Below are 24,025 nucleotides of genomic sequence, written 5' to 3' on the forward strand. Positions count from 1 at the left end.
GCCCATGCTCCTTTCTCTATGCTCATTCTGACCTGCTAGATATATTCATTTCTTTCTCTCATCTTTTCAGTGTAAATCAGTCAAGCTTATTTCAGTGATTCCTGATGCCCCCTTCATTCATAGACCTGATTATGGACAACAAAGATGTTTCTCCTTAAAGAGAAAACTAGATATACTGTTTCTGTTACATATAAACAGCAATATCATCATAAAGGGTTGCTTTGAAGCTAAAAGAAATGGTGTATTTGCATATATTCCTGACATAGGAAGAATTTTTTGGTTAAGGAAAGAAAAGTAGTGAGATGGGAAGGAGGACACAGTTCGGCCAGAATCCTGCATCCCTCTGGGTACAGCCTCTCAATCCTGCTACCACTTAGCATCCTGTAGAAAGAATGGGAATAAGAGAAAGGAGAAGGAGAAGGGATGGCAGAGAAGAGATGGGTGGTTAGTATGAGGAAGGAGCAACTGGTGTGGAGAGGAATACAGCTTGGCTTAGTGTGTCTGCTGCTCCATAGGTGAAGCTGTATATGTGCCAGTTGGTGAGGAGGGCAGAGGAAGCCACAGAGCTCCAGAACATTGCTCATTTCTCTTCTTCAACATTTAGAGAATCCGATCCGTTTAGGGGCAGCCACTAGGGGGCAGTAGCAGATGACTGCCACGCTCTAGAGGTGCACTCTTGAATGGTGAGGGCTCCAGTTATCAAAAGCAGCTATCTTTTATATGCCAATAAATATAGCCTACTAAAAGGCTGCAAAAAGACACATTCATGGAAAGTTACCATTTTTAATTTGGAGCTTTAATTCAGTTATCTAATTTTTCTAGTATTTGATTTTATATATCAGCTGTAGGACAATTATTAAACTTAAAGAAAAAATACATATTATCTCTTCCCATCTCAAGTTACCCAGGAGACGAATGGTCAAGTGACAATTCTAGGAGAGGATTTTTCAGATTCAACCCACATTCACTGAGAACCTACTCTTTGTGCCAATTATAGTACCAGAATTTTCCATGGGCATTCTTATGTGAGGTGGGTATGAAAAGTTATTTTTTGAAGGGAAGGTAAAAGATTTCACTTCACACACACACACACACACACCCCAAAAAAAAAGATGCAAAAATCAGAGGAAACTAAATACTAGAAGTTCAGTTCTGTAGTAATGTATGCAAATCCAATTCTGACTAATTTTATACTTACCTCAATATATGTCAAAACTTCTCCCAAATGGGAAAATGACAAAGTTGAGATTTTTTTAATTTTGTTTTGTGTTGTTTTTAAATGTGATTTTGTGTGGCTGTTATTCTCTATACAAAATGATTATGGCCCTCACAAATAATAGCTAGCTAACAATTCTACAGCATTTTGAAGCTTACAAAGTATTTTCACATACAAAACTCTTGATCTTTAAGAAGATTCTGTAAAACAGGAGCCAGGATATAATAGGAAGCCTCAATTCCTAGTTGAGAAAACATTTCAGACCTGTAACTGTGCTGACTGGTGTCAGCCTCTATTCTGGAGCGGTGACACTTTAATAAGCTTATGGCAGGCAGTGGACATTATAACAAGGCTTCGCTCAGATACTGGTACAAAGTGTCACCACTGGCCAACTAGTTCTATAGAGTTTTTATGGGAATGGCAAAGTAGTTGGTATTCAAGGAAAAGAAATTTTTCTTGCCTGTCTTCTGGGGTACACCAAGAGTGTCTATAACTTGTCAGCTGAACTGCAAGCTCAGCCCTGATAGCTTCTGAATTTGTTCACTAAATCATTCAAAGAGTCATCACGAGCTCCACCTTTCCTGGTTCCCATAACCAACCGTTGACCAACTTCTTCTTGATTCTACTTCTTTAGTATTCCTAAAAGCAGGCACACCGGAGTAGGATATATATGCCTGTGAATTTCATCTATGTTTCCACGAGCCAAGTGAACTTAAATAAGTAACTTATTGTTAATCTTAGTTTCCTCTTCTATAAAATGGCCACTCTAAGAGTATCTAACTCACAGGGATATGACAAAGATTAAATGAGTTAATAAATGTAACTGAGGTGGAAGAGTCAACTTAAGCCAACATTTTTCACAGTAAGTTTCAAGGAATATTAGTTCCACAAAATGTTCTTCAAATAAAAAAGGATTCATGGTTAAATCAATTTATTAAACATTACATTCAATGCCCATGTCTCAGTCAGCCATGGTGTACATTAGTATATTAAAGGGTCTCCAAATTCTTGCAGGAAAACAAAACAAAACAAAAACAGTTGTCCTAACATTCCCTAAGCTTTTTTAACCAGAGGGCCTTTGTGTGCACATGTAGCAGCTATTTAAAATTCTGCAGAACCAGTGTTCTGAGGAAGGCATTTGAAAAAATGCTGACTTGGACAAGAGCCACAGTTATCATTTTGGAAGTTATTTCAGCCTCAGGTTTCCAACAGTTTTCGATTTTTTTTTTTTTTTTTTTTTTTTGGAAAAGAGACTACTATCTCCTAATGTTCAGAGTCATCATAAACTCGCAGAAAAATGAACCAAATTGTCCTGTGGGAAGCTGTGTCATAAGGTAGTAGAACGGTATGAACTTCTTCTCTCAGGAGAGAAGTTTTACATACAAATATGATGTAAAAATCCGATAAAGAGTGGAAAGAACTCTGGGGAGATTCAGGAAGTGGATATGCCTGTGATGAAGGCGGACTTGAGATGAGATCACGGTGCCTGAGTTCCAATACCTCTACCTCTGACTATAAAACTATTGTTTGTACATGAGGTAAGAGGGCAATAAATGCTGCAGCCTGATTGCCTCAATGTCACAGGCTGAATGCAACCCAATTTTTGATGGCACAGCAGGAGCTCCGAAAGCATCTTATTTTTCTCTTTTTAAAGGAGAAAAAATAAGCCGAGCTCACATTTATTGCTCACATGCGGCCTTTTCTTCTCTACCATGACATCCCCTAATTCTTCACAAACACAGGACTTATCCCTCCTTTTAGAGATAAACTAGCATTTCTCAAATCACATTAGTCATTTCTACTTAGCCATGTTTGGATTCAGTCTAACAGAATCAACTTAGCTCCCCTATAGCAGAGTCCTATTTTTCAAAGTATATTATAAAAACATGCAGCTGGGAGAGCAAAAGAAAACTAATATCATATCTATTTTGAACAATTTTTACATTTCTATTAAAACCAAGGTAGCAAAATACCTAAGTTGTCTTTATTAACCTCTCCCATTTTGGTTTTAGTTTTCATAGGGTATGAGTAGCCATGCTTCTTTAAAACAGATATCCCAAATTGAAAAAAAAAAAGAAAAAATCACATAAGGAAGCTCTCTGTTCAGTGAGGTTTACACCGTAGGATCACTTCTGTATAGTTGAATGATGGAGGCCTTAAACTTTTAAATCTAAAAAACAAGTAAACAAAAACAGAAAAATACATCCAACATAACTCTCACTATCTGAAGGATCCAATTTGAGAATAATAGATCTGGAAGAAGTTTTAGTGAATAACTACATTAAATTCCTAATTTTATAAACATGGAACCTGAGGCTCCAAATATTAAGTAATAAAGCACAAACCTATCTCAGGAGGAATGAGAAGTCTGGGTAAAAACAAGTTTCCTAGTTTCCAGTGACACTTTCCACACCATGCAGAACCTCCTAGGGTCTGTCCTCCAAGTCCGTGTGTGCCCTGAACAACATGAAATCACACCCCTGTCAAATATTTTATGGAGACCATTTATAAAAATTGGCTGATTCCTTGATAAACTAGTTTAAGGATAGGATAATTAAGGGATTTAATTCACAGTTGCCAAGCTTAAAGTGGGTTCCTGCTAGGAGATTTATAGAGCATATGCCAACTGCAGTGTCCCTGCCGGTTCCCTTTAAAAATTTTACAAATTTTAGATCAGTGGTCTCAAAGATCTTATAGTGGCTTAATCTAGAAATCATGTCTGAATTTTGGAATCTTAAAAACATGGCCTGAATGCAGAAAAAGGCATGTACCAACAGATCTGACAGCTACAAAAGCAGTCAAATGAGAACTAGATACAGCGAAGCCTAGCAGAGTGTCAGAACAACTTAAGAAATACAAGACAGGGATGACTTTGAGGAAGTCTTGGAAACTCATTGAGAGTTGGGTTTTAGTGTCGTAGACAGCAACATTAGTGTAACATTGACAGAAGGGATGGAAAAGTGAAGCACGATAAGAAGGAACATAGGTGTGGTTTCACAGACTATAACGTTAAGAGGACATAGATCCAGGTGGTATTACTTTTAAATGAGAACTTTTCTCTTAGGTATGTTTGCTGCTAGTAATTAAGCACACTGCAGTCAAGGTGTCACTATGCCAGTTATGAAGGATCTGAGGTGTATGTTGCCGCAAGAAAGTTTCCTTTTCTTATTTTCTAAAAATATTCTATATTAAAGGGTTAAATATAACTTCTAAAACTATCTTATAAAAATGATTTAGTTCAGTTCTGAGACGAGACATCACTCTTCCCTGCTGTTTCTCTCTACATACAATTCAACAAATACTCATAGCAGGTTGATGCATAATTATTTTTCAGGAGTCCTTCAAAGAGTGAATAACTAAACATAGTTTGGTAACATCCATACCGTGGACCTACTCAGCAACTAAAAGGAACACAACAACATGGATAAATTTGGAGGGAACCATGCTGAGTGAAAAAAGCCAAACCCAATAGGTTACGTACAATATGATTTCATCCACACAGCATTCTTGAAATGACAATTTTAGAGAAATAGAGGATATATTAGTTATTGCCAGGCACTGAAGGGAGGCATATGGGTAGGATGTGGGTGTGGCTATTAAATGACAATTTGGGATCCTTGTGGTGATGGCAATGTCTTATATCTTGACTACAGCGGTAGATACATGGGCCTGCACAGGTCAAAAATGCATAGAAACACACATATACATGTATAAGTGAAAGAGGAGATATGAAAAAGATTGGTTGACTGTATAAATATCAAGATCCTGCTTGTGCTGTTACACCATAGTTTTTCACAATGTTATCATTGCGGGGAAAACTGAGTAAATGAGACGTGGAATCTTTATCATTTCTTACAACTACATGTGAATCTGCAATTATCTCAAAATAATGTTTTATTCCAAATGATTTTATAACTGATAAAAGCAATCAAATACTAGTCAAATTTAGTACCTTTTTGTGTCCTTGTTATATCCTTCTGTCATTCATTTATGGATTTAAGAAAGAACACCATTTTACATCTCTACCCCTGAGTTTATACACAATTGCACATTTCTGCAACTTCACTTAGAGATAAGGATCCATGGCCTCAACAAAATGGAATAGGGACTTGGGAGGATTTCAGCTTCTGGCTCTGTTTTCCTTCTTTAGACAGTGAAAGCTTTGAGGAAAGATGTCTGTTAAACTTTTGATTCAGTCAACAGACATATTAGCTTTTTTCTTTTTAGTTTCCTGCTCTTATCAACTACTGACCTCCATCTACAGCTGGAAGCTACATATTTTATTCATATATAATACTTTTCAGTTCCTGTAATTCTCTTGTACGTTGTAGCTTTTACATAACACTGATGTGTCCACTGAGCCTTTCAAAAGTACCCTAGGATACAGGGTTCACATATATTTTAGTTTAGTAAATCTACCATAAGAAAATGACTTTTTACCAGTTATTCCTCTATTCTACATTATCACTTTATGTTTGTAACCTTACTGATTCTACTCATCATGTCAAAATTGCACTTATTTTTCTCCTCCCAAGGTTAAAGTAAGGATTAAAATACCATTTATTATCATTTTTATTACTTTATTATCCCCATAAACGTCTAGAGTCACCATCTTCCTTTGCCCTTCTTTGGTGTTGGTATAAAGAGACACTTGCTATTTTATGTTACGTCCTTCTTTAGTTGCATTGTATTTTTGATTTGCTTTTTCCAATTTGACCTCTATTATTTTTTTAGCTTTCTTTTCCCTGTCTGTGTCACTTTCATTATTTACCAAAATAACTAAGCACTTATGATTTTTCCTATTTTTCATGAATAATTATAGCTTTATTAGTGCCCCACTTGTATTTTCCCTGATGAGCTACTAGATTCCTTGGATACTATTAGATTACCCCGGGAATCTGACTCTAACTAGATCCAGATAATTGAATCCAGCTTCTGAATTCTTAATCAGATTAAATCATTTTATATGGCATAATTCTGTATGTTCTTAAAATAGCAGCATGATTATTTCTGACTCTACTGAACAGCTAGATAAATCTATTGGCCATAATTATTGTCAAGAAAATCAAACTCGACTACTAACTAAAATTTATCAACTCCCTTGATCCTTTCTTCCTAATTTACTGTTTGTTTGTTTTTCCTACTATGATAAGTGTATCTTAGTAAGTCCTTTTAAATATTTTGTAGAACAAAACACAAACCAAGTAGATGGACAGATAGGGCGGAAAGAACCTGCCAAACAATTAGGTAAAATAAGAAAGAAATTAATTCTTAATTATGGCTTCTGCTAAATAACGGAACGACCTCTTCTCCAGCCAAGCTACACTTAGTGTAAAGCTGAGAATGTCTCTATCGAAAAGCTCACTGTAGCTTAAAGAATATCAACTTGTGTTCTAATAGTTTTTGAAACCCTATAAAATTTAGCTTTAAGCCATCTTTCTTCTTTCTGCATATGCTCTGCTCAGACAGTCCTCTGTACTGGCAGCTCAGGATCACACTCAATTCCCTAAATAAACTGTGCCCCTTTCCACCTCCCTATGAAAACCTAGTCAGCATTCCTCATCTCCATCAACGAACTTACAACTTACACTCTGTAGGCGGGATATGCCTGCACATCCAATAGAGGTGCACTCCCAACTCAGGGATGGGGATTGAATCTGTAACACCTCTAAATCATTCCGGCACTGTGTAGAGCAATGGCACACTGGAGGCACTTTATTCTGGAATGAACAGATAGATAAATGGATGGAAGGATGTATGGATGGAAGGATGTATGGATGGACGGATGCTTTTGCCACGGCCTACACACTCTTCCAACCATTTCTAGCCACCAAAGTAATTGAGGATCCAGTTTGAATTCAACAAACTTTATCCAGTCCCTCTAGTTGGAGGTAATCATTACATATTTTAATTCATAGTTTGTTCTTTAATCTGTACCTTCTAAGTATGCTTTTATTATAATTATTCAAGTGTACTGTTACCTTTAATGGAGTAACTCATTTGCTATCTGGGAGTTTATTTTATTGAACCTTGTATTCCTCAATGGCTTAGCATCCTGCCTGGCAGGCCAGGGAGCAGTCACTGAATAAATAATCTGTGCACAAGTCAACTTCCTAATCAATAATCTTGGATCAGTGCTCCATATGAAGTCAGTATTTAGAAAATATCGGCATATCGTTCATGACATATTCAACAAGTCCTTACTGAGCCCCTGAGCCCCTACTCTGTACTAGCAAGAACGTAAACTTTAATTACCTTGGCTTTGCTCAATGTGTCAAAAACATGAATTTACCAAATGCTTATTTTCTCATAAACACAAATTAATTACTGACCCCAAAATGACTTATTTTGAAAAGAATAAATTTGCATCTAGTGAACAAAAATATAGTTTTGACAACTAATCATCTTGTTACAAGGAAAGGAAGCCAAATAAGGCCTTGTCTGAATAGAATATAAAGGCAGGAGATAGAGTGGCATTTAAAGTCCTATTGGAATGTAGTAAAGGGTCTCGGAGAATTGACTTCACATTCATACTTTGTAGGATGGGAAAAGCTTTATATATTGCTTGTCTCATAGGGTGAATGATCTTTTATATGCACTGACTATCATATGAAAGAGCATTTGCAAATGCAGGCAACCTTGCAGTGGGGAAACAGGCAAAGAGGAAACGCATGGCTCCTAAGAGTCAAGGCAAATAAAGGCTCAAGCGTCCCCTCGAACATTGTTTCCACTCCATTCACTCCATCCTTTACTTCAAGGCTATTTCAATACCCTTCATCATAGAAAAGCTGTTCCTGTATGACATTAGGGAATCTAGTGGTTTTGGTTAAAAACTTTTGATGTTTATCCAAAGCAGTATAACCATGAGGCAAATAAAGGGCGTCAGAAACTTTCTCTTTCTGTATTTCAAGCAGGTTGAGGAATCCCTGGTATAGCATGTATTTGCCTGACCATTGACAGGCAAAGACATATATTCAATTAAAATATCATGTTATAAATACTACACTAGAGGTACATAGAAAAGACGGATTTAATGCACTAAATCAGAAAGCTTGCTTGAGTTTCTGGTTGTCCCCAAAGCACTGACTCATGAAGCCCACTTTTTTTTCCATACCAAAATAAACATTTGGGGTTTATTATATAGGCACAGACGAGTTATCATAGTGTAACTCTTTTTACAGTTACTCCCTACTCAGAACATCAAGACAGAGGCAGAAAAGACTTTTCATAGATGGAATTTCAGATTGCAATACCCATTATAGGTCCTCTGCAATAGGCTGGTTTTCCTGGCAAAACAAAACAAAATTTTTATTGCCATATTCGTTTAACACTGAATATGTAGCAGGCAGTGTTCTAGGATCTTTGATATGCAATTTCCTTTAATTATCTCAATAACTCTATGAAGTAGTTATGATTGTTTCACGCAGATGAAGAACCTGAGACCAAAAGAGGTAAAATAACGTGCCCAAGGCTCAGGAATGGAAGGTTGGAACACAAAACTCTTCTTTCTGACTTTGAGGTCTTGTTTCTGACCACTATGCATTGGAATACCAATGCATTTGATCTTCATAATAAGCCTACTTATTATCCCACTTAACAGATGAGAAAACTGAGGGTCAGAATTCAGTACCTGGTCAAGAGTTACTTTCATCTATGGGGTGGCCCCACACAAAATTAAATGAAGCCCTTCTTCAAATCACCCTTTCCAATTGACTCCATGCTAACAATGAAACATTCTTATGAAGTCATTATCCTTTACTATCTTTATTTATCTTCAAATTACTTATTTGAATAAAAAAAGAATAAAACAAAACAAGCAAAAACTATGCCTCATCTTACAGTAATCTAGAAAGAGTAGCTCTGGTTGGAAGTACAGAAAAGTGAGCCCTCAGTTATTTTAGGCCCATCCGGTAGGTAGCCTCCATACGCCTTCTCCCTGCAGACTCGAAGTAGCATATGGCTGTTCTTTTTGCAGTTCAGGCTCCGCTGTTTTCTCTGAACCTCTAGGTTACAGTACGTTTTGTAATCACTGATAAGGACCACCTGCCTCTTGAGAGATTAAGCCTCACAAAACGGAGAAGCCTAATTGTTCAAATTCACTCTCAGGTAGACAATATGCCCTTCATGCGTGGACTGAGATTACTGAATAAAAAAACCGAAATCAAAATAAACAGTTATACTAACTCATTGTAATTGCTAAGTTAAGAACATATGTTAGTGCCATAAAAAAGAAAAAAAATATTTAGAACAATGAAGACAATGCTTTTGAGGAAATAAAACACCTCATGATTTTCCAGGAAAAAAAATAAAGAATAACCTACTTTTACAATTTCTTTCACTCCACTAAGATATATTCAGGGCAAATTTATTGCACTCATATATGCATAATCAAGCACCCTCTGTGCACAAACTTATCCTATGGTTGAATTCAGTCAGAAAAACTGGCTCTTTGAAAATAAGCCGAATTCAATCCAATAACTGGCTGATAAATGCTTACCATTGAGAGTGTGAAATCTATTGCAAATCTGGTTTAAGAGACTAAGAAGGGATGGAGTACATGGGGAAGAGCGCCCTCCGCTGCCATCATCACAACTCCCGCCAGCAGTCAGGCCGGATTCGGGGCCTGTCTCTGGGCTGCAGGTGCAAAACCACGGACATACCTTCATCTGTGGCCTGCCCCACTGCACTAGAATTGTTTGTTTGAGTGTCCATCTATCCTTCCAGTCTGCGAGCGCCCTGAGAGCAGAGTTCACATTTTCACTCTAATCCCAACACTTAGCATGCAGTATGTGCACAGAATGAATGCGTCCAATCCATCCAAAAATAACTACCTAGGTGACAATATCTAGCCACAGGCTACCACAGGAAAAGGAACTACATACTTACATTAAATAAAGTTTACTTTGTAAGTGCAGATAGATTTGCTAAAGTATTAAGGCCGATATTAAAGGCAGGCAATGGGCTATAGGGACAAATGGTCCCCATTTTAAGTGAACGTATTCTGAACTTGCTAAAGCAAACTCAAGTGCCTCTTCTGACAGAAGCTTCACTTCTCTGCTCACCACACTCATTCTCAGATCTCCCACTGACCACACAGAACCATGAGACACTGGATTAATAATAGGTAATGTTTATGGCTGTCATGTGGGCCAGGCCCTGGACTAACGGCTTTACTGTATTATTTCATTAAATTCTTATTACAGCCATCTAAGGTAGGTGCTATTAATGTTTCTACTTTATAGACGACAAAACTGGGGCAAAGCATTTGTTTGGTGCCTTGCCTGAGATCTAAGCAGAACTTCAGTAAATCTGTCACTTTCCAAGGAACCCCTACTCCACCTCCAAACAGATGACTAGTCCTGTTCCCAAGGAGAAACATTTTGTTTGTCCTGATAAAATTCAGAATTCAACCCTTGACGTATGACCTCTCTTCACAAACTAATTCACTCTTTTCTGAGAGTTGATTCTCTGTTTCAGTAAAGCTAGCATGGCTATGTAGTTATACACAATCATAGTCATGCATGAGAAATAATTCTTACAAATCGTTTTGATATATTTTATGAGCAATAACACAATAATAAACATAAAACTTTTCATGCACCGTAAATGTACATAAAAGAGCTTGAGATTCAACATAAAGTTTTATAATAAATATATATGTAGAGAGAGATGTGCGTGCGTGTGTGTACGTGTGCTTGTGTATATAATTATTTTAGGTATCTTCATATTATATATTAATGCACATATTTTTCAACCATTGAACTTTGTTATTTAAATCCTTAATCATAAGAATATAGTAAGCAGTTTGGCATTCATAAAAGTCAGATCAAAAGTAGCTTCCCTATTTTAACCCATATCAAATTTTCTTTGTTGTGTTTAATTATTTTATTTCACAGAGGTCCACTGTCAAAAGGGCTTTTGCCAAGAAGCGATTGATTTTCAGATTGGCATCAATAACCCACAGAGTTATCAAAGCTTTGTTTCCATAAGTTTGGGTTGCAGGACAAGGGCTAGGGTTTCATCAGGCTGCTACATGTAATAAGGTGTAGATACGTGGTCTTACGAAGTACAACCATAGTTGCAAATATGAGCTGTCTTTGTGCATTACTGAAAGCGGAACTGTGACAATTATCAGGAAGTCATTACGGAGACAATACATCATAAATATCCTAGTTTCCTTATTTCTCATTATCTGCTGCTTTTCTGAGAACTATGGTGACTGGTGCTGCATAAACATAGCACTTCAGGGGCTATATTTGGACATACAGAGGTGAAAAATGTATTAAAAACACCAAATTGATGTCTTTCGGATGGGTTCAAACACAAGAAAGCACATACACACGTGTAAAACACACACAGACAAGAATAATCTCTCTCCCCACCCTCATGTATGTCATAAGAGTTTACCTTCCAGCTAGGATAAGCTGTAGCTAGGAAATGAAATTAATTATTCATTTAAGAAATGAACTCAGCCCTCACAGTGTTATGGTAGCTTTGAGAATCAAGAAGAGGAGGTACTTTTACTAGAGGAAAGAGTGAAATACACATTAGAACAATATAACAGTAGAAGAGTATGTTTCTGGTTTATTAGACACATTTTAAAAGCACCTCACTGCCTACAGGGGAAACACTGCTGCTGTAGTGATTCCTCGGCCACTCAGTTCCTGTAAACAGTCACGTTACAGATGTATGAGAGAATGTATTATGAACATTAATGTTCATGTATGAAGGAACTCTGATCCTTAGCTGCGACCACAGAGCACACTCCTTGTTTGTCTAGACCAGAAGGAGCCGGCGTGCATAGATACGGCACCACAGGCTGTTAAATTTTGAAATGGTTCCTTACCCCGTGGTAAGCAGATGCTTCTCCAACCACTCCTGTGCCCTCCTCATGCAGCCACTGCCTGCCCTATGCCCTGTGACTTCCCGGGCCTCCCTATCTGTCAAGTTCAGGACGGGCTTTCTGCTCTGGAGCCCCTTATGATTAGTGGGTGCTGGTAACAGACAGCACCCCCCAGTGTCCCCAAAGACCCCTTCCCTCGGATAGCCCCTCTGGAGGGCTGCCTGCCAGCTAGACTCATCTGACAGAGCTTCTCCTCCTGCTGTTATCCCACGTGCCAGCCCCACCTGGTCCCAGCAGGAGGAGACAGAGCCCGGGGTGGCGGACACAGCATGACACTGGGCAGGCAGATGACCAACTGCCTTTGGCACCAGCCCCAGGCCCTGCGACCTCGCTGCCCTGTGACCTCGCTTCCAGTTGGGCTCTCCAAGTTCTCCTCACGTGGCCACTTGTAGGAACTGCAAAATCTGTGGGCCTTGGGCCTTCGTGGCTCTCCAGGGGGACAGGGACAGCTGGCAGCCCTAAGGGCTGTTAAAAAACTGAACATCTCTTTGGGGTACATTAACTTTCTCTGATGTTGTGATTCAAAGAGGTAATGTACGTACAGATCGTGATTGACTTCCATCCAGCAGACGTAGCTGCAAGATCTCAACTTATGATGGGGCAAAGGTGAAGCACACTTATTAAGCACCGACTTTGTCATTCATGGCACAGTTTGTCACCCCTCCCCCCAAACACACACATACACACACACTGTACAAAGCTTTGAACAACTGAGCCTTTCAGAAAAGTATAAAGTTTCCCTAAATGTATATTTAGTCACTTAAAAGAAAATGAGATCTTTCACTAAATCCCTGCAGAGAGTAAATATCTCTACAGACATTTAAGACTTCTCAAAAAAAAAAAAAAAAAAAAGACTTCTCATAACATTTTAAAGTTGAAGAAAGATCAAATCATACATTTTCTGAAAACTTATTTACAAGAAGATCAATTCTAACAAATGTTATATTACTTAAAAGTAAAGCATCTCTCCTTGAGAACAGTATACATAAAGTATAAGTTTATATTGATACTTGCTTTTAGATGAAGCTGATTGGTCCAGTGCCCAATGATTTTGTATTCTGTACTTTTGTTGGTTATTTGATACTGGAAGATATCATAACGACCAGGAGCGTCTCCATTTTCATTAAAAGTGACCGGTGTCCCAGCACTACCTATAAATGTTTAGGAAACAATGTTAACTTTTCAGTGAGATAGACCACTGGGCTTATTTCTCCCTAAGAAAAAAATGGTAGATAAAAAAATATTGTGCATAGTAAGAGATATGAAGCTAGTAATCCATACAAGGTCATTCTTGGTAGCATAATATCTCTGACATGAAAAGAAGCCCAGACATACTTTCAGGAAGAAGACGTGCTTCATTACGCACATTAGAAAGTAAATGATGAGCATCCAAGTTAGGCGACAAACGTAACAGTTAAATAAATAGAAGTTGATAGGCTGGACAGCCAATAGTGGCTACGGAGTGTAGATGCCTTGAAGCGTAACAGCTATTGTACAATATGAACTATGAACAGCAATTCAACATGTGGCAGGAGAACGTCGCAGCCAGATTCCCTAGAGTTTGACTTTATTCCGACTTGAACTCCACTCTGAAGCAATTGCCATATTCAATGTCTCTTCTAAGCCTCTGCTTTGGCTACCTCTGCCCAAGAGTCTATCCATGTGGGCTACGTTTAGGATCCTCTCAGTGGGTGAGGCAGTGGTCGCTGGGAAGTCCCAACTCCGCTCAGATCATAAAAGTTCCCTCAATTCACTGTGATAGTGCAGTACTGGCGGGGCAGCAGGATACAAGAAATGTCATCTTTTCTAACCTTCCATTTCTCCCAGAAGCTTTCATCTTTTTCTCTTACCAGCTTCTGCTCACTTTTACTTTCTCTCTCATTAACTTTTACATAATCACAGGTTTTAAGAGTAGAAAGGGATCACTACCCGCAATGTTTTCTTGTTCCATCTATAGCCTCACTTTCTATATAGAATTTCCTTTTCTCTACTAGCCTTTGGAGGCTGCCCACAGCCCACACCTTCATCTTCTTGCCTTACTCTTTACTGTCTTGACAAATTCGCCTAACATCAATCCCTTTTCTTTGTGCCAATCTTCTCTCTGCAGGTTCCCTTCCCTGAATTTCTTCTCACCGTATACCGGATTTAATTTCTATACTATACTAGAAACTGTCCCCTTCTTGCTATCTCTTTTCTATATTTTACTCCCCCAAAATATATACTACTAATAGTTATACATGTCAACTCTATATATTTCCATCTTATAATGAGTTCCTTATTCTACCTGCGGAGTTTTAAACTAAAACCAATAATCACAAAAGTCTAAAACATTCCTCTTTGGAATCTTCCTAAAATTTGAATGCAGTGTGAAGTCTCTGATGAGATGCCTGGTATCTGCAAACAACTGCTAAGGACACAAGAGACAGCACAGCATGGAGAAAAGAGCACTGTTTTGAGAGTCAAGAGCTGCACATTCATGCTCACTTTGCTTCTGCATTTATTTTCACAACTTATGGACTCTCTTTTCTTTACTTGTCACATAGGGACTTAAAAAATAAAGATGAACATATTTTTAAGTCTCAAAAGATCTATATGCATTTAAATTATTATTATTAGTTCACATGGGAAATGACTTTATATATAAATCAAGAAAGAAATAGGGAATTAGAGAAAAAAATAGGAGCTCTCCAATCAACCACTATCTTAACTACTCCTCAGATACTCAAGTGGAAACCCACGTGCTATAACGGATCAAATCCTTTTCTAACTCCAAGTGAATGTGAGCAGGTTAACTTTTAAATCCTCAGATTCCTCATCTGTAAAATGGGAGTAATATTAACACTCGTAGAGTCGCTATGAAAATTAAACAAATAGTTGCAAAGAACAATGCCGGTGGTAATTAAACACGACGATGATGATGATTCACGCCGTATGCATGCTCAGTACATACCAATGTAGAGTAACAGACAGGATATTAAACATTCTTTAAGTGATACCTAGACAAAGGATTATGGAAATTCCATGGGTAAGAGATTACTGGATGGAAAAATACACATCAGTTAAGAATTTCACATTAACATCTTCAACAAGTCCTGACATTTACATACCATTTCAAAATTCTGATGTCATATACTCCATGAATAAAGTATTATTTACTTTTGTCTAACTGAATTCCCCAATGTTGTCATACTCCTCACTGAATGGCTCCATATCTCCTACAACAGCATCCCAATCTTTTTTACCATAATGATACCCAGGCTAGGAGAATGTCACTTGTGTAACACATTCTCATGAATGTACTCTGAGTTATATATAATTCTTAGTGTGCTAGCTGTTTCTATATCTCTTTCCTCCAACTCAAGAAGGTATACTGGAAAGGAAGCTAATGAGAGCTGTATTACCACAAACATAATTGTCCAACTTGGATACTTCAATATAATTATTAATAGCAAGTTACACTAAATTTGGCCTTGCACCAAGAGGCAATATACTAACGTATACATACTATATAAAAGTATAATACACTAGAAATGTGGGTTTGGGGGCCAGGTCATCGCACTCAAACCCCAGCTCTGACACTTATTAGATAGATGATCTCAGGTGAGGTACTTGATCTGTCTGTCCCTCACTTGGCTCATTTTTAAAATGGGCTAATTGTAATTCCCATCTCAGAGGGATATGAGGATTAAGTGAATCAATATACAGAAAGCATTCAGTAAATAGTAAGCATTATATAAATATTAACTATTATTTCCTTTATTGTTTTACGGCAGTGCTGTGTTTGAGATCCAGGGTCTATATGAGAGCATAACAACTTCTCAGTGAGCATGTTTGGCTTTTCTGGAGTCACCCTTTCTAATCCTTGTTCTCCTCTACTAACACAAAGCCAAATATACCTAAAATCCAGTTCTTTAAATTCACCATGCACTTTCTCACGATCCTGTTTCGCATGTTATTTTCTAAAAGTTCACTTCCTCCTTTATCCTAACCTTTCTTCTGTATATAATTCCTTCAAGATGTGTCTTAAAGGCACACCTATAAGGATCCTTATCTTCTAAATCTGGAGCAGGGACCCAAGTGCCTCTTCGTGTCCTGTCCTTCTCTATCATGGCACTCACTGCTCTCTGTACACTTGCACTATCCATCCCCATTCCTGATCAAAACATTCATTCAACAGATATTTATTGAGAGCCTATTACGTGCTCAATACTGGTTGGACCCTCTGCCTTCCTCACAAGACCGTGGTCTCCTTAATAAAGGCAGAGTGCATTTCTTATCTTTGTGGGCACGGCACCAAAGACTGCTTGATATTGAGTGTGCAATCAATAAATTACAGTAGAGCATGAAAGAGGCACCCACTAACGATTCCAAGCAAATCCACATTCAGCTTCTTCATAGCATTATGAACTTCATTTCTATCAGCTCTCATCTTTTATGTTCACAAATGAAGGGACAAAATCAGTCCCTTTTACACTGTTATCAGTGGGATGTTAGAAACCACTCTTGCGACTTGTTTTAGTAATCTGATTTCTGATCTTGGGCTAGGCTTGCAGTTGAATTACTTCAACCCTTTCAACAAAGAACTGATTCAATTGCGTATTGGCTTATCTCAAATAACTGCCCTGGTACTGCGGTCTGTGTAACAAAGAACACCCTTGAGTAACCATGAGAGGCTATGTCGTTTATTAATTTCAACAAGTAGAAATTTGAATGATCACCCTTTGTACTGAAACTGGGCACCCTGAAAAACAGAATTAAGTGGCATTTTGTCCAGAAAAAAAATTGAAATGACAAACGTCTCGATATATCCATCAATGTACTATGGTTTACTAACAATACAAGTAAGAAATATAAATATATTTTGTTAGGCTAAATTCATATATATATATATAGATATAGATATAGATATAGATATAGATATAGATATATATAGATAGTAAATTATGCTCCAGCAAGTTTTCTTGTGTTTCTTTCCATCCTAGACTTTAGTTATTTCAGAAATTTTGAAGTGCACTAATTTTTTACATACTCTTTAATCAATGTGGGTTAGTGGAGAAATGGAAACAAACAACATGGAGGTGGAGGTAACTTTTACTAGTCAGATACTGCTCTGAGTCCATATATCACTTTGGATATTTTCTGTTCAATATGAAATGCATGGAAAAAACTGTATTTTTGTTACTAGGCATGTCAAGCACTCCAACATGCTTTTGTAGTAAAAATGACCTATTCAATGGAGATTTTATTTGAAAACATTGGCTCTGTTGAATATTGTTCTGGGGAAGATTGTGAGCTTGGGATTCAGGGACTGGCGTTTGCTTTCTGGCTCTACCAGTTCCCTGTGTAATCTGGGCAAGTTACTCTCCAAAAACCTGTTTTGTCAACTGTCAAGAGAACATTATAACCCCAACCTCCCTGGGCTATTACAAGGGCTGCATGAGACGATGCATGTGAAGCACTTAGTATGTGACTGGCACACAACAGGTGTGCAATATGTGAAAACTACCATCATCATTATCCATTCTCTGCCTACACTTATGCTCCCTTGATCTACATTTTCTTGTTTCCACAATGCAAAAGGCAATGCAAGAGTAATTCATTCACCTTTAGGTGCAAATATTAGATATAAATATATTTATAAGTATAAGCCACTCAGTGTATTGTCATGTTTATTACTTTCATTTCTCTTTCTTGCTACAAAACTATCCCTTTTCCTTCTCATAACCACCTGTGCTATTGGGTAAGCAGGAAAAAATAAGAAAGGTAAAAATAAAATCAGTTAATTTAGTCATTTTTAGCACCCTTAAAAGAAGAATGAATATATGAGATTGAAGTCATTGACCAAATGCCATAGGAAATAGCAACTTTCATCAGAATCCACTTCCCCCACTTCTGGATGACTAACTGTTTCATGTTGCACACATCCGACAATTTCCTCCCCATCGCTTCAGCTTGTCTCAGACTTTCTCACGGAGGAAAAGCAGCAATAGGACAAAGACCCCCTCCTCACTCCCCAACAAAACCTACAGCCTACCTGCATCTATGCTCATGTGATCGCTTCCCTCCTGCTGAAACACACGTCCCTCATCCAATCAAAGGTGTATTCCTCCTCTAGTGCTAGGACCCCCCCTTCACTCTCACTCTCTGTGCACTTTGTCTCACAGTTACCTTCTTTCTTTTACATCAGCAGATTTAGACTGTCTGCAGTGGTCCCTTCAGTTTACAACTGAGTTCTCATAGCTCTCATCTTAAAAAAAAAGCAAGCAAGCAAATCCCATTACTAACCTTACTGCCTCATTTATCTACTCTCCTTAGCAGTAAAATAAAACTTTTTGAGTGAGCTGTCCTCACTCTGTCTGTTTTCTTATTTCCCATTAACACATCAGACCATGTTAATTCGAAATGTAACTTCATACCTCCACTGATGAGTCTCAAATGTATACACCTAGCCCTGAGTGCAGACTTACCAATTAACTGTATCTCCACTTGGTTGTTTGATAACCATCTTACACTTTACATATCCAGACACAAGAGTCCTCACTCAAAACACGTTCCCCACAGTCTTTTTCCTCTTAGTAAGGAGCTGAGGGCTGCCTATCCATTCAATCAATTCAAAAACCTAAGTTAAAACCCTACATTATAAGTGTAAAACACAAAGAGTGAACATAAACTATGGACTTTAGCTAATAGCAGTGTATATCAATATTGGTTCATTAATTGTAACGGATGTACTACATTAATACAAAACATTAATAATTGGAGAAACTGTGTGTGGAAGTGTGGAATATGGGAACCTTCTGTACTATCTGCTCAATTTTTCTGTAAATATAAAGTTGTTCTTCAAAGAAGTTTAAAAAGTAAAAGAAATAAGAAAATTATTTTCATTAAAGCATTTGTGTAACCCAATATATGCAAAGCATTATGACATCAAAATATAACCAATATACAAACATTAATGGGATACTTTTTTATATATCACATCTTCAAACTCCTGTGTATACCTTAGACTCACAGATAATTGCGATTTGGACTAGCTGTATTTCAAAGCTCAATAGCCACATCCCTATTTAACAGTGCAGGCCTAAAAGACTACCGATTTCAGCAGTTGTTGCTCTAACCCTCCATCACTGGGGAAGAAGTCCATGGCTGAGCCTTTCTGATCTGGCCTCCACTTCAATTTCAACTGGACCGACTCCCCACCCCCGCCTTCAACAGTTTCTCCCCTAAAAAGGTGTGGATTCATCCAAGTCTGACCCATGGCTCAGTGGAGGCCAGAACTGGAGATAAGATCCTAAAATAAAATTCAAATTGCCCCAGTGGTAAAAACAAACAAACAGCCCACATCTAAGACATTAACAGGTCCTGTCGCCAAAACATATCCAGAATTTCCCCATTCTCTCCATTTCCTCTTCTCTGCACTGGTCCAAGCTACTGTGATCTCTCCCTGAACTCCCAGCCCATATCTATGTTCACAGTGGTGAACAACAACCCACTCTCCGTCCTGCGGCCAGAGTGATACTGTGAAACACACGTCAAGTCCTCTCCCTAATGCAGTGGCTTCCCATTTCACTAAAATAAAACATAAAGTGTTTATCAGGGCCCTTAAGGCCTTGTTAATCCTCCAGTCACTTGTTTCTATACTTCATCCACCCTGGGATCCTTCCGTTCCTCAAACACATGACGTTTGCTCTATTTCAGTACTTTGGTGTTTCTTGTTCTCTCTCTCCTTCTCTCTTTCTCCAATGCTCTTCCCACCTGGATCTTTGCATGGCCGGGCTCCTTCTCATCATTTAACACACACACATTACTAAATATAGATAACGAACCTACTGCATAGAAATAGAAAGGACCTACTGCATAGCACAGGGACCTATACTCGATATTTTGTAATAACCTATAAGGGAAAAGAATCTGAAATGGTTTTCTTTACCTGATTATTTTAGTATGTGAAACAAATAGGACAAGGAATGCAGTTGAATGGCATTTCTAATTCTCTCAGCCAACCCTCCTTCTTGATTTTTCCATCAAGAAACTGAACTGACGGGCTTCCCTGGTGGCGCAGTGGTTGAGAGTCCGTCTGCCGATGCAGGGGACACGGGTTCGTGCCCCGGTCCGGGAAGATCCCACATGCCGCGGAGCGGCTAGGCCCTTGAGCCATGGACACTGAGAAGAAACTGAACTGACAATTGTACTTTCTCTTCTGGAAATGTCTTTATGATCTTGCCTTAAAGGTGTTTTAAGAATGAAAAGTGTCATTATCAGGAATGAATAGCACAATTTGAGAAGTAGAAATACAACCTTTAATTGTACTGATGGTACTCAAATAACCTAATTGAATGTTTAAAATAAGAAAAAATCCATTATTTAGTGATACACATTTCAGGGAAGCAGATGAATTAAGAGGTTTAAATAAAATCTCTTATAAGTGACCGAAGATATGATAAAAATATCAAATGTTTGTTTAAAGGAAATAAATGTAAAGAATATGTAATAATTAGGCGATATTAAGTAATACATTTTAAGAGGAATTTGGGAACAAACCGAAATGTGTTGCAATCCTCGGATCTCAGTATATTTTCATTTCCTGACAGAAAACCTCTCTTTATCTAGAGCGAGTTAAGCCTTTTATTGTTTCCTTCGTGGGGGTACTTAATACCTTATAGATATTTATTTGTATATATAACTTCCATTATAAGTTTTAATTAATCATTGTATTTCTAACAGTGCTACATTTATGAGTACATTTATGAAAGTGTCTGTGTATGTGAGTGTGAGTGTGTGTGTGTGTGTGTGTGTGTACATATATTCTTGCTTTTTCAAATCTGCTGTGTACCAGGAGGAGGTCTCTGACTATCTAGTCCAATGTGTTGCTGGAAAAAAAAAAAAAGATGCTTTTACCATCTAGATTTAAAATTGTCAAATTTATTAATTTTTATAATGAATGCTTACTAAGAAGTTTAAAATTTTGCTTTCAACATTCACATTTTTAATTTACCCACAGTTGACTTATGGTGTGAGGTCGGTATACAACTTCACCTCTTTCCTATATTATCATTTTATCAGCACTACTCCCCTTTTCTGAATGACTAGACAGATGCTTCTCTTTTATACCTGTTAACGTAGAGAATGTGTCTTTTTCCGGCCTTTCCCTCCTATTCCATTAATTCATTTGTCTCTCTTTGACCCAACATCATACTGTATAAATTACTAAAGTTCCATAATAAGACTGATAATGGTATGGCAAGTCCCCACTCCTTATTCTTCTTTCTCAGAAGTATTCTGACTTGTCTTTGCTTTAGACTCTTCTGTATACAATGTAGAACCATCTTTTTAAGTTCCCTGAACAATCCTATTTAGATTATCTTTGGAAAAATACATAATATCTATAAATCAATTGGGGAAGATTTGATACCTTTATAATATCTTCCTATCCATGAGCATAAGTTGTCTCTTGGTTGTTTGGATCTTCTTCTGCAAGATCTAATGTAGTCTTACAATTTTCTTTCCACAGCACTTAACCATTTTTTGTAGACTTACTCCTAGGTAATTAATATTCTCTGATGCCATTGTAAATGGTGGCCTAAATTATATTATCTACTACTCTGCTGCTAGTATAGAGAATTCAGCTGAAGGTTGTTTTTTTGCTTGTTTGCTTTTGTTTTGTTCTGTTTTGTCTTGTATTACTCTTTTATCCAGTCCAGAGGTGATTCTATCACCCAGGGGTATTTAGAAATGTATGGAGACATTTTTGGATTTTGCCGCTGGGGGAGTGCAACTACTGGTGACTTGTGGAAGAGGCCGGGGTGCTACTAAACGTTCTACAATGCACAGGACATCCACCTCCAATAAAGAATTATCTAGTTCAAAATGTCAGTAGTTTTAAGGTTGAAAAACCCTTGTGAAACTCTTTTTATTATACTTAAGGATTTATCTCTATAAATTCTTAAAACTTCTTTAACTTCTATGTAAAGAATCGTGTTAACTGCAAATAATTACAATTTCATTTTCTCCTTAACAATTCTTATGCCTCCAATCTTTTTCTTTCTTCCTTTTTTATTGCACTATCTAGGACCTTCAATGCAATTTTGACATGAAGTGGCAATAGTGCACATTCTTATACTTCTTCTAACCTTTAAAGAATATTTCCCACATTCTTCATTTAGGATTATGTTTGATCTAGGCATTTTATAGGTGTTTCTTACCAGTTTAAGAAAGTCCCTTTTATCCTACATGTACTAGATTTTTTTTTTTTATCATGAGTATATTTTTAGTGTTAGCAATGTATTTTATACATCTTTTGAGACAAAATATTTTTCTTTTAATCTGTTACTATAGTGAGTTACATTTATACATTTTTCAGTTATGTCATGGAAGCCTGGGATGGATCCAACTTGGTTTCAATATTTTTTGCACTGCTGGATTCAATCAGTTAATATTTTGTTTAGAATCTTTATATTCATACTCATAAGTGAGACGGAACTGTAATTTTCTTTCTTATAATTTCCTTTTTGTTTTGGTTCCAGGGTTATACTGGCCACATAGAATAAATTGGAAAATAATCCTTTTTTTTGTTTTCTCTGCAAGAGTTTGTATAAAATTGTAATAAAATCTTCCTTGAAAGTTTTATAGAACTCACCTGGAATAACCCCAGATACCATCAAGAGAGTGAATAAATCAATTGTGGCATATGGAATATTTACACAATGGAATATTATACTGCAGTCAAAATGACTGAACTACAGAGACAGCCATAAATCTGGATGAATCTTAGCAATATAACATTAAGTGAAAAAATAAAGTACCAAATATACATTTTACAAAGGTATAAATGATTAAAAATTTAAAAATTTGTGTGCTTTTTTGGGAATACATATGCAAGACAAATCTATTTTAAAAGGTAGGAATATTGACTGTTTGGGAGTGATGTGAGAATGGGTTGGTGATGGAAATACATGTTTGGATACAGCTTTTTATCACAATCCTAGTTTTGAGGGACAGGGGAGTATTTTCATAGATGGTTACTACATTCTTTGAAATAACCAAATAACTAAATAACTAATTAAACAGATGAAAATTGACCTTGCATAGAACAATTATGAGCATGTGTCACTAGCCAAGGAACCAAGAGGAGAAAAGAGAAAAAGAGAGAAAGAGAGAAGGGAGAGAGGGAGGAAGAAAGGAAGTAAGGAAGCAGAATGAAGAAAAGGGAGAAAAAAATGAATAAAAAAAAAGAGAGATATATTAAAAATTATAAAATAGCTCTGCTATTATGCCCTTGGAGAATACAAATACTCCCTGAAGGGTCTATGAACCCAAACAAAATAGGTCACAAACAGAACAAGTCAAGCTTCTGTAAGAATTCCCAGTTTATAAAATATAATGTCTGGGATTAGAATTACATTATATATTTAAGCCAAAAAGCTTAATTCACTTTTTATTATGAAGATTTCTCTGAAGAGTAAAATAAAGCTAAAATTCACCTCTTACCAGTTGAGTTACTACTTCATTTCTTGCTCAATATCAGATTGTTCTTTTATCTTGGGTTATGCCTTTGTAATAATGCCTTTGTAATAATTCATTGTTTGAAATATCATTAAACAGTCTTTCAATATGGTTTGGAATCAATATTTTGTTAATATTTGCAAAATTACAGTAAGCCAATCAAATATAGATAATTCTGTAGGAACAAATGTCAAAGTGTCTAAAGAAATGAATAAAATATCAAACTAGAGAGATCTACTCATTTCTGACAATAATTTATATATTGAATTAAAAAGGATACCAAATCATTTATTTATAATGGATCTGATTTTCTGTAATTACACAAACTGTCAATGTATATTATGCCACTGTGATAAATGTGACTTGTCTATGTTACCATGGTGATTTGAGGTGTTTCTTTTCTA

General features: G+C 37.1%; 1 protein-coding gene across 1 annotated transcript in view; it reads right to left on the minus strand.

The window, feature by feature from the left end:
• Nucleotides 1-24,025, minus strand: part of GRM8 (glutamate metabotropic receptor 8) — a 751,547-nt gene that overhangs the window by 138,086 nt on the left and 589,436 nt on the right. The window contains exon 7 of the mRNA XM_065884462.1: nucleotides 13,134-13,270. Coding sequence (XP_065740534.1) covers nucleotides 13,134-13,270 — 137 coding nt within the window. The remainder of the gene's footprint in view (nucleotides 1-13,133; nucleotides 13,271-24,025) is intronic.

The sequence above is a fragment of the Phocoena phocoena genome, chromosome 9, assembly GCF_963924675.1.
Source record: "Phocoena phocoena chromosome 9, mPhoPho1.1, whole genome shotgun sequence".
Lineage (NCBI taxonomy): Eukaryota > Metazoa > Chordata > Mammalia > Artiodactyla > Phocoenidae > Phocoena > Phocoena phocoena.